Source organism: Ahaetulla prasina, chromosome 2 (genome assembly GCF_028640845.1).
Source record: "Ahaetulla prasina isolate Xishuangbanna chromosome 2, ASM2864084v1, whole genome shotgun sequence".
Taxonomy (NCBI): domain Eukaryota; kingdom Metazoa; phylum Chordata; class Lepidosauria; order Squamata; family Colubridae; genus Ahaetulla; species Ahaetulla prasina.
Genome location: NC_080540.1, coordinates 177,870,531 through 177,882,721, shown reverse-complemented (window position 1 = coordinate 177,882,721; position 12,191 = coordinate 177,870,531). Strand labels below are relative to the sequence as shown.

Here is a 12,191-nt window from a genome sequence, read left to right as displayed (position 1 = left end):
TGACAACTTGTGCCCATAACTTCCTTGTTTCTCCCCAATCTATCCCCTCTTTTTACCTTCTGTCCTTGATGGCATGTATATAAGAGAGAAAGAATCCTTTCTTATCTGTTCATTATTTCATTTATTCTTTGTTTCTTCTCTAAAATTTGTATTGTTTTTATCTTGTTAAAAATACTTTAATGAAAATTATTTTAAAAAATAACTCTTCTTTTCCTAATATTAAAAATGCCTGGATTAAAAATGCCTGACTAGCCATATCTTCAACACCATGCTTACCATGTGACCATCCATTTTCTATTTTTATTGTGATCGAGGATTATACAAGATGATTACTGGCATAGTGATATTGCCTGAAATCCAACCTCATATTTAATGTTAACAATGTGCCTACCTCCCAATATATACTTCTCTCCTAGAACAGAAAAGAGAAAGGAAACAGGAGTAACTGATGTTTAAAAAGAACATTCATATTATTTTGCATGCTAAACCTAGCCATAAACTAGCTATATGGGTTGAGTTTGCACAATACACAAGGCCAAAATGTATTTAGCTATGTTTTGATATGTTATGTGAGTAGGCTCTGTGTTTGAGAGCACAGAGAGCTACAGCAGCTGATAAAGCCCACAAACAGATGAACCCCAATACAACTGCAGCACTAACCCAATTGATATACGCTCTGTATTAGACTGGGCCTCAGCCTCTCACATTTCTGGCTATAAAGGATTCCTAATTCCCGTTGCCTTTTATCTCATGGTCTTGGGGTCAGTGATTCTGTGATTTTTCCAGCATTAGATAGTGAACTCAGAAATATCTGATAAGCTATGCACAATGGGAGAAGGATACTGAGGCAGAGAACCTATTGCTTCTCTTTTCCATTCCCATATTTGCAAGCCATAGCAGGAGAGTATTGATTGCATCTGATTGATTGCTCCTCCTACGTCCCAAATTCAGCAAGGTGTGTTTTATGATGAACGGTTGGTTTCCTCAATTAGCAAACCTGCCCAGTTAACTGCCTCTAGAACACAGACTAGCCCAGTGCTTCTAGCAGATTACCCAGATCTGTCTACAAAAAGTTTATAAAAAGCTGTAAAAAAAACAAAAAACCTGGGAGAGATGATTTTGAACCACATGTTTTGTCACATGCGGCAATCACCACAGACCAATGAAAAAGAAATTTCCTTGCAAACACTCCATTTGGAAGCAGTTTAAAAGGCAGTAGAGAAAGACAGACACCCTCACCCAAATCCCCACAGAGGTTGATAAGGATTGCAGCACTGGAAGACCTCCACTGCTCTCTACCTGCTGTAGGAAGCTATCATTTACTGTACAACACTAAGCAACCACAGATGAATGACTATGTATCAAGGCAAGTATGCCTATTTTCTCACTCTTCCCTTGGCCTTTTAAGATAAACTGGTGTTAAATATCTCCCTATTGCAAATGAAGTCCCAAAAAATATGAATATTAGTTTAAGACCACTAAACGAGTTTAGAGCTGAAATGAAACCTAAAAAAAGGGTTTTCAGGTAAGGTGCACAAGTCACACTTTTAACTATTAAGCTAAACTAACTGCAGTTACTAACTAGATCTTAGAGACTGAACCTATTTCCCTGCTCAGAATAAAAACAGAAAGGAAAGTCATAGTTATTAGTTAGGTTGAGAAAAGAGGGGACTCTCTCTAGTCATTTCTAGCTTTCTGCCAGCATGGAGAAAAGGATCAGTCATCCCCCCCCCCACCCCCCACCCCGCTCCACCCCACCCGCATTGCTACTTCAGGCTTTTTTTTTTTTAAACCTCCCCAGTGTTGGTAGGGAGTGGGCGGGAATGGCAAGACACATTTGTGCTGATTTTAAGTCATTTGCAGCATCAAACCACTTTGCTAATTTCTAACCAGAAAAAGGAGGCGGCAATGAGCAGAGAGAAAGAGAGAACAGGAATGGCTGGATCCATCAATTCCTACCCCACATAGCCACCCCTATAGCCATTCCTTCTGAGGGAAGATGTTTAATTGTTCGGGCTTAGCTGCTTCTTAGCTTTCAGTCCAAGCTTGTGGACCATGAGAGTCGATCCTGTTCAGGAATCAATGTCCCAGATGCAGTGCTGCTAGGAATTCAAACTCTATGATTCTCCAGCTAGGAACTATCAATTATGGAGCACAGAGTCTGATGGCATGGCGTTAAATCAGTCACCCTAGTGCAGCATTACCCATACCAGTGCCCTCTGGATGGGTCTGACTGCAGTCCCCATAATCCTCAACCAACCTCATACATAGCAATCAGTGGCCCCATCTCAAAGCTGGGCCACTGATCTTCAGCAACAGCATTGCCAAGTTTCAGCTACACAGAGAGAGCTTAAATGAAGTTTAAGGAGATATATCTGGCTTGCAGGTTGTTCGTTTCATCCCAGAGAGAGCATGGACAAGGAATCCCAGCATGCTCTGAGGATCCTGAGGTCAGAATCCAGTAGTTGGAAGAAACAGAATTATCAGTTTGAAAATAATGGCTTCATAAAAAACTCTAGCTTTTTGTAAGGAGGTAAGAAGATCATAGGTGCGAATGCTGCCTCTGATAACAACTCATTTGAAGGCTTCAGGCACGTCACTGTTCTCTTACAAATGTTCATTAAGAATGTAAGGCTGCTGGCCTGTCTTGCATGGCTGTAACTATTCCAGTAATAGATAGTGCCAAATGTGTGATTATTATAATTGATTCTCACACACTAGCAACTACACTCATTTTTTCAAAGCTGTTTCCCCCAGAATAGATATATTATAATTCCCATCACTTTGAGACTGCATCGCATGAGAGTGCAGTTCAACACATCTGAAGGACAGTGAGTTTGGAAAGATTTCTTGGCTCTGCTCTTTTCTCAAACTCACTAAGAAGAATATGTTTTTACTTGCACTTTAAATCAACTACATCTCTTCCCCACCCAGTAACCACATTTTCCTGAACTCAATCCTCAGCACATGCCATGAACTACACAGCCCATGCAGTACCATCTCACACTCACATCCTATGCATGCCTAGTCCCTTGTGCCTTAGTTTGACACCAACTCTCTCTGCTGGAGCTAATTGAAGTCACCTCCCACCAGGTCCAGTTCAATGTCCAGATTGTGAGTTATTCCATTAGAGGAAGCTCTGGAGAAAGACTAGCCACTAAGGATTGGCAAGACAAAAAGGGACATGGATACAAGTGCGTATGAGTACTGCAAACCAAGCAAAAGCAGCAGGCCTTACTAAACATTTCCCAAGCAAAAAAGATAGAAGAATGCAGTACATAGCAGAAGAAAAGGATTTTACTCCATTAAAAGGTTCTTCCCTATGATTGCCAGGCAATAAAAAAAAAAGAATCCATCTGAGGATTCAATAAACAGAAGGTCACTGGGGTTGCTGTGTACTTTCATTTAAGAATAACTCTTTGTCCTCCATGGGTTTCTATGGGGAGGGAGGGAAGAGTCGTGAAAGGTGTGGAGGGAAATATTTAGGAGCACCAATATGAAAAGAAAGGAATTCAGAGTTTTTAGAAGGTATGAATGTAAAATTTAAATTTAAATTTGGGGTTTAGAGAGGTGAGCGATGCCAGGCTGGCAAGAGAGAGCACTTCCTGGAGTGGTCCAATGCAGCGAGAAGACCTTTTGTGCGTTGTCTTCCCTTCTCTGCAGAAAAATGAGAAAGCCAAGCCCCAGCAAGGTGTTGAAGGAAAAGAATCCAGGTTGGCAAGTTAGGAAAGCAAAAAAAAAAAAAAAAAAGACGTGCTGAATCAGGGAAAGTGGCGCTTGAAAGTAAGGTTGAAGTTTGAAGGGCCAAAGAAGGAGAATGGGCCACAGGAGCTTTTGGGCAACTGGCCAAGGAGCAGCCTGCAGTGGGGGGGGAGGGGTCCCACGCAGGGATCTAGTAAGGAAAATCAGCTGAGGAAATAAAACAGACCCCACTGTGAGGGTAGCATAGCAGAGGACCGTCCACCTAATTATGGATGATGGAGGCAGTTGGCGTCTGTCGGTGTATGTATGGAGGGGGCAGGGTTTAATTGTAACCTTAACAAAATTCAAAAGCCTAGAAAGGAAGGAACAAAAAATAGGGCAGGAAGGTGACAAGAGAACAGACTTATAATGTTTTGATTTCCCTCCTTCCCCACCAAACACTGCACCGCACCATCTTCCAAAAGGTTCCCCATGGTCCCTTGTGATGTTGCACGCACTGATTCTCTGACTGTACACGACTCAGCCAGCATCCACCAATGGTCGCCTCAACCCCAAAGACCTCCTGGAATCTGCCTGCCTTGGGCCGGAAAGCTACCGGGAAGGAGGGGAGGAGGCAGGGCACTAGGTCAGGGGCTGCAAAGGCTCGGGCAGCTTCTTACTTTCTCTGCAGCGTGGTAGCTGGGCTGGTACTGGCGCTGGTGCTGTGGCCTCCGCCCGCCCCAGGACTGGAGCTCCGCGACGCCCCGCGGTTCAGCTGCCCCCTCTCCCTTTCCCGGGGTGGCCGAGGGTACTCGTGCTCCTTCTCCCGAGCCTGATGGCACTGCGGCGCCCGGTCCCGATGCAACTGGCAGGGCTCCCTGTAGTGGCTCTCCCGGTTCTGGTACTGCCCATCCCGGTTTCCATAGTGCTGTAGATCTCGTTCCTTGTCCCGATGCTGATACTGGTTCTGCCCTTCTCGTTCGGCTCTGCTTTGGTATTGACTCTCCCGGTCGGCTCGGTTCGAGTACTGAGCTTCGCGGTCCGTCCGGTTCTCGCGGTTGGGATACTGGCCTTCTCGGTTCTGGTACTGCCCGTCTCGATCCGTGCGGTTCTGATAGTGGCTCTCCCTCTCTTTGTGGTGATACTGGCCGTCCCGATCCCGATCCCGGTCGCGGTCGCGGTCTCGGTCTCTGTGTCGCTCCCGTTCTCGCTCTCTGTCTCCTTCTCGCAGGTCCCGGTTCTCTTGGCTCAGTTGCTCCAGCTGCCCTTCGAGCTCCTCGATCCGCCGCCGCTGGGTTTCCAACAGCTTCTGCTGGCTCTCGATGATGTTATTGAGCTCCAGCAGATATTCCACGGCGCGGTTGGGGTTTTCAGAACCGGGCACCCCGGGTCCACCTCCCGCTCCCCCGTCCATGGAGAGCGAGAGGAAAAGGGGCGCACGGGCGCTTTGCGCTGCGCCCGGCGCCCGGCGCCTTCGGCTCCCGATTGCTGCAAAGGGCACCACCCCACGCCAGCTACAGACCCGCCCCGCGGCCCGCAGAGGGCTGCAAGGCTACGGCCACCATCCTGCCTGCGGGAGTCCGAGGGGGAGAGCAGGAAGAGGGGGAGGGGGAGGAGTCGTCGCCGCTTTTACTGTTGCCGCCGCCGCCGCCGCCTGCCTTCTCCAGCCCCGAGCGAGCCGCCTGTTCCTTCGGCTCTTGCCGTCGTTGCAGAGGCACTGCGCACTACGAGCGCACCGCCCGGCAAGCCCCGGGCGAGCCTCAGCCCAGCAGGAGGGGGCAGAGACGGCGAGGAACCTGAGGCCTGCTGGGCTTTTGCCGGCGGACCCGCGGCGTGGCGAGCTCTTCTGGGATGTGGAGGAGGAAGAGGAGGAGTGGGGGGGGGGGTGGAGGAGGAAGAAGAGGCGACGCGGCGGCGGCTGACTTGAAGAGACGCGCGGCACGCGGCTGGGCAAACTAAGTGCTGCCAAAGTGGGTAGGAAGATCAGATCCTGCCTCCACCTCCGTCTCCCGAGCTTTGGAAGAAGGGTCAAGCGATCCCGGACTATAGGGTTGGGAAGAAGGGAGCCTCCTGTGTGCGCTGCGTTTGTGAAGCCTGGTGGCGGTCTCTCCGAATAGCGTTGCGAGTTCTCCAGTTCCTTCCGCAAGGTACGTGACAAAGAATCCGAGTCTCCTGCCCGCCTCCCGCCCCGCACTTTCAACAGGACCCCGCAGCCAATCAAACAGCTTCTTGCTGGACTGTACCTGTGGGACACTCTTGTTTGCGAAGACGTTAATTGCGTTGACACTTTGAAGTGTGTTAGATGTCACAGGATGGTAGGCTAGCCTTCTGCAAAGTGCACCTTCCAGATGCAACTCCCATGATTTTCACTCAGCACTGTCATTGGAGAGTGTAGTCCAACACATTATGTTGTGGAAGACCCCTTTTAATAGAAGAGAATATTTGAAGCTCAGGGTTGAGCTGTGGAGTCCTTGGTGCTCTCAGAGCTTGGCTGTTGACTTGTGGATGTTTCATTACCAGACTAGGTAACATTACCAAGTGTGGTAAGGATGAAATGTTTGCAAGCCAACAATCAAGGTCAGGGAGCACCAAGGACTTCACAGACTTCTTTTAAATGTACAACAGCAATTGGCCACCCAAATTCAGTACAGTCCATCAGGCCTTAATATAATTTAAATCATGTTGCCTTCAGTGGAATTCAATTAACTACAACTTGTTGGGTTGAGGAATATATAAAACATTTCGGAACTGAACAGTCACCATTTCAACATGCCTCATTTTGAGGTTCCAAAAAGCTGCTTCAGAATTAAAATCCCATTCACAACTGGCTGCTTCAGTCATTTTGGAAGTGTTTCAAGTTTGGAAAACAGTTTTGTACACTGGGATATATAAAGTTTGTATGGTTTTGTTGATACTGTTGGCATAGTGAGGCATTTGTCTCAACAGACTTCCGTGTCATGAAGATATAGCAAATTGTTTGCTATTTCATTAATCACAGATACATATTTTACCACCTAAGAGGAGAAGAAAAATATATGGATTTTTAAAAATTTCAGATGCCAAAACAGTTGGGCAGATGCACCACCATTAAAAGAAACAAAATGCCTACTTGTGATACAGTTCAATAAAAAGAAATCAAAGGAAGCCACATTAAACAATTCACATATTATTCATCAACAACCTGATGTTATCTAAGAGGGAAGTAACATTATCTACAGCTTTTTGCCACATACGCATAGCCATATACGTGTTTTATGGTACCCATATTGATTAAAAAAACTATTTCTATTTTTATATGCATACATATCAGAGGTGGGTTTCAGCAGGTTCTGACCAGTTCTGGAGAACCGGTAGCGGAAATTTTGAGTAGTTCGGAGAACCGGCAAATACCACCTCTGACTGGCCCTGCCCCCCATCTATTCTCTGCCTCCTGAGTCCCAGCTGATCGGGAGGAAATGGAGATTTTGCAGTAACCTTCCCCTGGAGTGGGGAGGGAATGGAGATTTTACAGTATCCTTCGCCTGCAATGGCCACCAAGCCACACCCACCAAGCCATGCCACACCCACAGAACCAGTAGTAAAAAATGTTGAAACCCACCACTGATACATATCCATTTGAATCATAGATATACATCTTCACAAATATAGGATATGATATGATACAAAACAGATATACCCACCCTATGTTACTGTGAAGTACTGTATTCATCAGCTTTACAATTATCAGGGCAAATATGCATGCAGAAGAATCACATATAACAAATAGAGAGAGAGATTTAAAATATACATATCTATTTTGAACAAGAAACAACTTAGAGCATCTTGAAGTCCATTGCTTTCATCATTGCTTTTGAGGATCAAAATATAGTAGTTATATTTGTTGGCTTTTAAGGAGTATGTGTAGCTTTTTAAAAAATATGTGCAATACTTTTTTTACCATGAAAGATTAGCACAGATACTCCTCTGGAACTGCTGTTTTTGTTGTCAGAAGTGCACACATGCTAACTGTACAAACTTAACTAATTCTGATTTTCCTGCATAGGTATATACCAAAAAAAAACCAAAAACACTGCAGTTTTTCTCAAATATAGTCATGTCCAATTTTGATACATTATGATCTCTAAAGGGGTGCCATGGCTCAGTGGTTAAAAACATTGAGCTTGTCTGCTGATAGCCCAGGTTTAAGACCCGAGCAACGTACAATGGGGTAAGCTCCTATTGCTTGCCCCAGTTCCTGCCCACCTAGCAGTTTGAAAACATGCAAATGCAAGTAGATAAATAGGTTCCATTTTGGTGGGAGGGTAACAGCATTTTTTGCACTTCAGCATATATTCATGCTGGCCACATGACCATCAAATTGTTTTTAGACAACACTGGCTCCCTTGGCTAATAAACAGAGATGAGCACTCCCTCCTAGAGTCAGAGAGGACTGGATAAGGGAAACCTTTATCTTTTATGATCTTCACATAAGTATAGGACAAGATCAGCTCCTTCAAACAAGACCATTTGTCTTAGCTGATATTGACAGTCAAAGGTTCAAAATGATGATATTTTTGCCTATTCCGTAAGATATCACACAAGAATGTCTTGGCGATGACACGACGTCTGATTACTTAAAAATTACTATAGCACTCGCTGGAAGGAATTAGAGAGTAAGAAATTACAGTCCAGCCCTAGCAAAACTATGGGAACATTAGAATACTGAACTCTTAATAATGTTAGAATTTCAATAGGAAATTTCAGATTTCAGAAATTCTTCACAAAGTTTCCTGCAACACTTTTCTAAAGCAGCCCGATATTATTATTCTGGTGTTTACCGCATATGGTGAATTGAGGCTGAAAGAAACACTGCTTCTCTATAAATACCTGGTTTAGTGTTGGCTGAAATGACATTGGAAATGCCTGCTTTTGGGCAGGTCAACAAATTATATTATGCAAAGAAGGAAGCTGTCAAGAGTGAAAGAATTGGGTTAGATTTGTTTGTTTGACTGATTGATTTATATGGCTGTCCAACTCACAAATTGAGATTGGATAATTAATATAAGGTTAAAACAGAACAACCGACAAAAATAAAATCAACAGAGAACATTGTACAACTGAGGCCAAAGCATAATAATATTTCCTAATGATAGTACGTTGTAGAGGATCTAGGTAGATTTGAGTTTGATTGTGTGTTTGTTTGTTTATTGAATCTACATGGCTGCCCATACACTTGCATGTAACTGTGGGTGGCATACACAATTAAAATACAGCTAACAATCACAATATTCAACCCTTAAAACTACAGTTAATCAAAGTAAAATAACAAAAAGACGGAGAGTGCAGTCTGAATTTACACACACTGCAACAATTTAATAGATGCCACATGTTAACAAGTTGAATTGTTGGCTCTTGATATTCTGTAAGCTTGGTTGTTTTCCTACAGATGTTTCATTACCAGTCCAGGTGACAACATCAGTGCAATGATGCAACTGCCAGAAAATGGCTAAGTTTAGGGAACACCAAGATCTTACAAAATGCTATAGGCCCAACACCTGGCCCTACACTTAGGGGCAAAGATTAAGTTTTCAAGGCTTTGTATAGGGGCAACACAGTGGTGGGCTGCTGCCAGTTTGGACTGGTTCTAGTGAACCAGTAGTTCCGGCCAGCTGATCCCATCCCCCCCTCTGCTCCCGCCCTATCCTTCCTTCTTTCTGGCTCAGCTGATTTGAGCAGCAGAGCTGATTTCCACACCTCTGCTGTTCTACTTACCAGGGCTGCCTTAGAAGGTAAGCAGCTGAGCTTCAGGTTGCTGTATTTTGAACGCTGTGCGCAAGTATGTTAGGCGCACACATGCCCGCAAAGAGCACATGCGTACACGAAACGCGCACTCACAGAGCTGGTTGTTAAACCAGTTGCAGCCGACCACTGGGGCAACAAGATTAGTTTCATCCAAATCTTGGGGTGTTTGCTGTTTCATATGGCAGAAAGACCTGCCTCCTGGGTATGTATGTATGTATGTATGATTTTAATTAATTAATTAATTAATTAACTAATCTTATTTACTTATATTAAATTTATATACTGCCCATATCCCTTTCCAAAGCAGCTCTGGGTGGTTCCACCAAATGGCATTGTTTCATACAGTAAAGGGGACTTAAAGCGTGCTCACCCTGTTGGATCTTGTGGGATGGGCAGAAACATTAGGAACTAAATAGAAACACGGATTCTTATTTGAACATATACCTGTAAACTAATTTGAAAAATGGATTGGATTACATTTCAGTATTTGAATCCACTTAGAAAACTGGGATAGACAAATCAGTCAGAATCTCCACATTGAGATTTCTTAGGACTTGTGTGTGTATGCAAAAAGCATCCAAACAGGTCAGAATTGCTCCTTTAGCTCAATTGGATGAATCATGATGCTCTGGATTGACTCAGAATCAACAACTTATACAAATCCAGTAAAAATGAACACTGATTCTGATTGTGCTCATAAATCAAAGACTACCTATAATTTATTATGTGTCTTTTCAATGATCTGAGGGCATTTCACAAAATATCTACACAATAGGCATATGTCTGTGAAGGCTTACAGTATAACCTTCATTGCCCAGGGATAATATCTGAAGGCAAGATAAACAGGAAAACTGTATGTTTTCTTCTTCACTCATTATATATTACCATTGTATAAACCAAAGCTTGCATTTTCAATAGTCCTCTCTCTTCCCCTTTTAGTTTCAGTAATCTGATAATTGAATAAATTGACTATTGCATGGGGCAGGACTGGGCCACTTGTTTATAGCATTTAAATTGACTGGATTTATGTCTGTGTGCATGTCTATGTGGGAGATGAAGTGGATAATCCCATTTCTAAGCCAGCAGGGGAAGCTCCCAACTAGTTAATCCAATGGATGTCATAGTATTATAATTGTGGTTTAGAAGAAACAGATACTTGTTAAAATCAAAGGCTTCTAACACCTTTGTTATCAAGTTAAAGAAGCCATTTGAAGATTCCACACATCTCCAGCTATTTGTGAATACAGTCTGATGGATGTTCCTTCCATTTCTGAGAAGACAGCAGAAATCAAAGCCCACTCAGTGTTACCTACATTTGTTTATGCAGTAGAAGTGAGAAGCATCAGAAAACGCAAACGCACTGACAAATGTAGGTACAGGACAACAAGCTGGAAAGTTTTCTACTGTTGCATAAATGACCCACATGCCAAGAGAATCAGTGACAGATCCAAGCCCTTGAAATTTAGACCTTTTGTTCAGACAGATTCAAAGTAATTAAGTTTACCTTGCCCCTTCCCATAACAGGCCCAACTCCCACCTCCTGCTATCTAGCTGCCAGTCTCCAATCATGAGGAACTGGGGTTTTGTAATGTCTCTGTGTAGCTATGGTTATGCTATCACAGGGAATTACTTTTCTCCTTGTCAAAAGTCATACTTTCTCCCTTGGTTGAGTTTTGAACTATTAAGCACAATATATTCTATTCGGGTCTCCTATCCATTGCTTACTGAAAGGACAGGTAGTCCTCAACTTACAACAGTTGACTTAGTGACTATTCAAAGTTACAATGGCACTGAAAAAAGTGACTTATGACCGTTTTTCAGTTATGATATTTCCAACTTCCCTATGATCATGTGATCAAAATTCAGACGCTGGGCAACTGCTTCATATTTATGACCATTGCTGTGTCCCAAGGTCATTTTGCAATGTTCTGACAAGCAAAGTCAATGGGAAAGCCAGTCTCAGTTAACCGGATTGCTAACTTATCAATGGCAGTGACTCACTTAACAACTGAGGCAAGAAAGGTCATAAAATGGGGCAAAATTCACTTTAAAAATGTCTCACTTAACTGTTGTGGTCCGCCAGCAGCCCATGGACCTGGCAACGGAGTCAGACAGTGAGGAGGCTGGGGAGGACAATGGGCCAGTCCTGGAGTCAGGGGAAGGCCTGAATGAAGGCTCTGCGTCGGAGGCAGAAATGGGGCCAGGACCATCTGGGAGCGATGCACGGACTCTGGAGCCTCCAGAGGCGGACAGCAGAGAGGCAGAGGAACAGGAGGAGCCTGTTCCTAGTGCACGCATGTGAAGAGCTGCCAGAAGGCAAGAGCAGCTGAAGAAAAAAGGACAACTCAGGAGTAAGGCCAGGAGATGATTGGCCACTCCCATAAGGCTTAAAAGAGCAGCAATGAGCCATTGGGTTCTTTGTAGAAAAGCAATGTTGATTGCCATGCTTCTTGTCAGTGTCTCTTGAACTTTGTGGGGTTTTTACCAAGAAAAGCCTTTGGCAAGTTACCAAAGACATCAAAGGTTGGTGATAAGGCCAACGGACTGGTTATTAAGAATTTTGTTTTGGGCTAAGCTGAGAATTAATTCATTCTCAGCTGTTTTAATAAAATAAGTTTTTTGAGGACTGAATAATTTAATAATCACTACTTGGGCTTTGGTCACAACATTAACAAAAAATGATGGGCTCAGTTGTGGTCATAAGTCGAGGACTACCTGTATAAAGCACT

The 12,191-nt window shown here is 44.0% G+C and overlaps 1 protein-coding gene across 7 annotated transcripts in view; it reads right to left on the bottom strand.

Moving 5' to 3' along the window:
* The window catches only part of IQSEC2 (IQ motif and Sec7 domain ArfGEF 2), a 166,811-nt gene extending 161,583 nt beyond the window's left edge, over window positions 1-5,228 (bottom strand). For all 7 annotated transcript variants that reach the window (XR_009153910.1, XR_009153912.1, XR_009153911.1 and 4 more), the window contains exon 1: window positions 4,362-5,228. Coding sequence is in view for 4 of the 7 variants with exons in the window: in XM_058173488.1 (XP_058029471.1) it covers window positions 4,362-5,095 (734 nt within the window). In the remaining 3 variants the exon portion in view is untranslated. The remainder of the gene's footprint in view (window positions 1-4,361) is intronic.
* Between the last annotated feature and the right edge of the window lie 6,963 nt (window positions 5,229-12,191).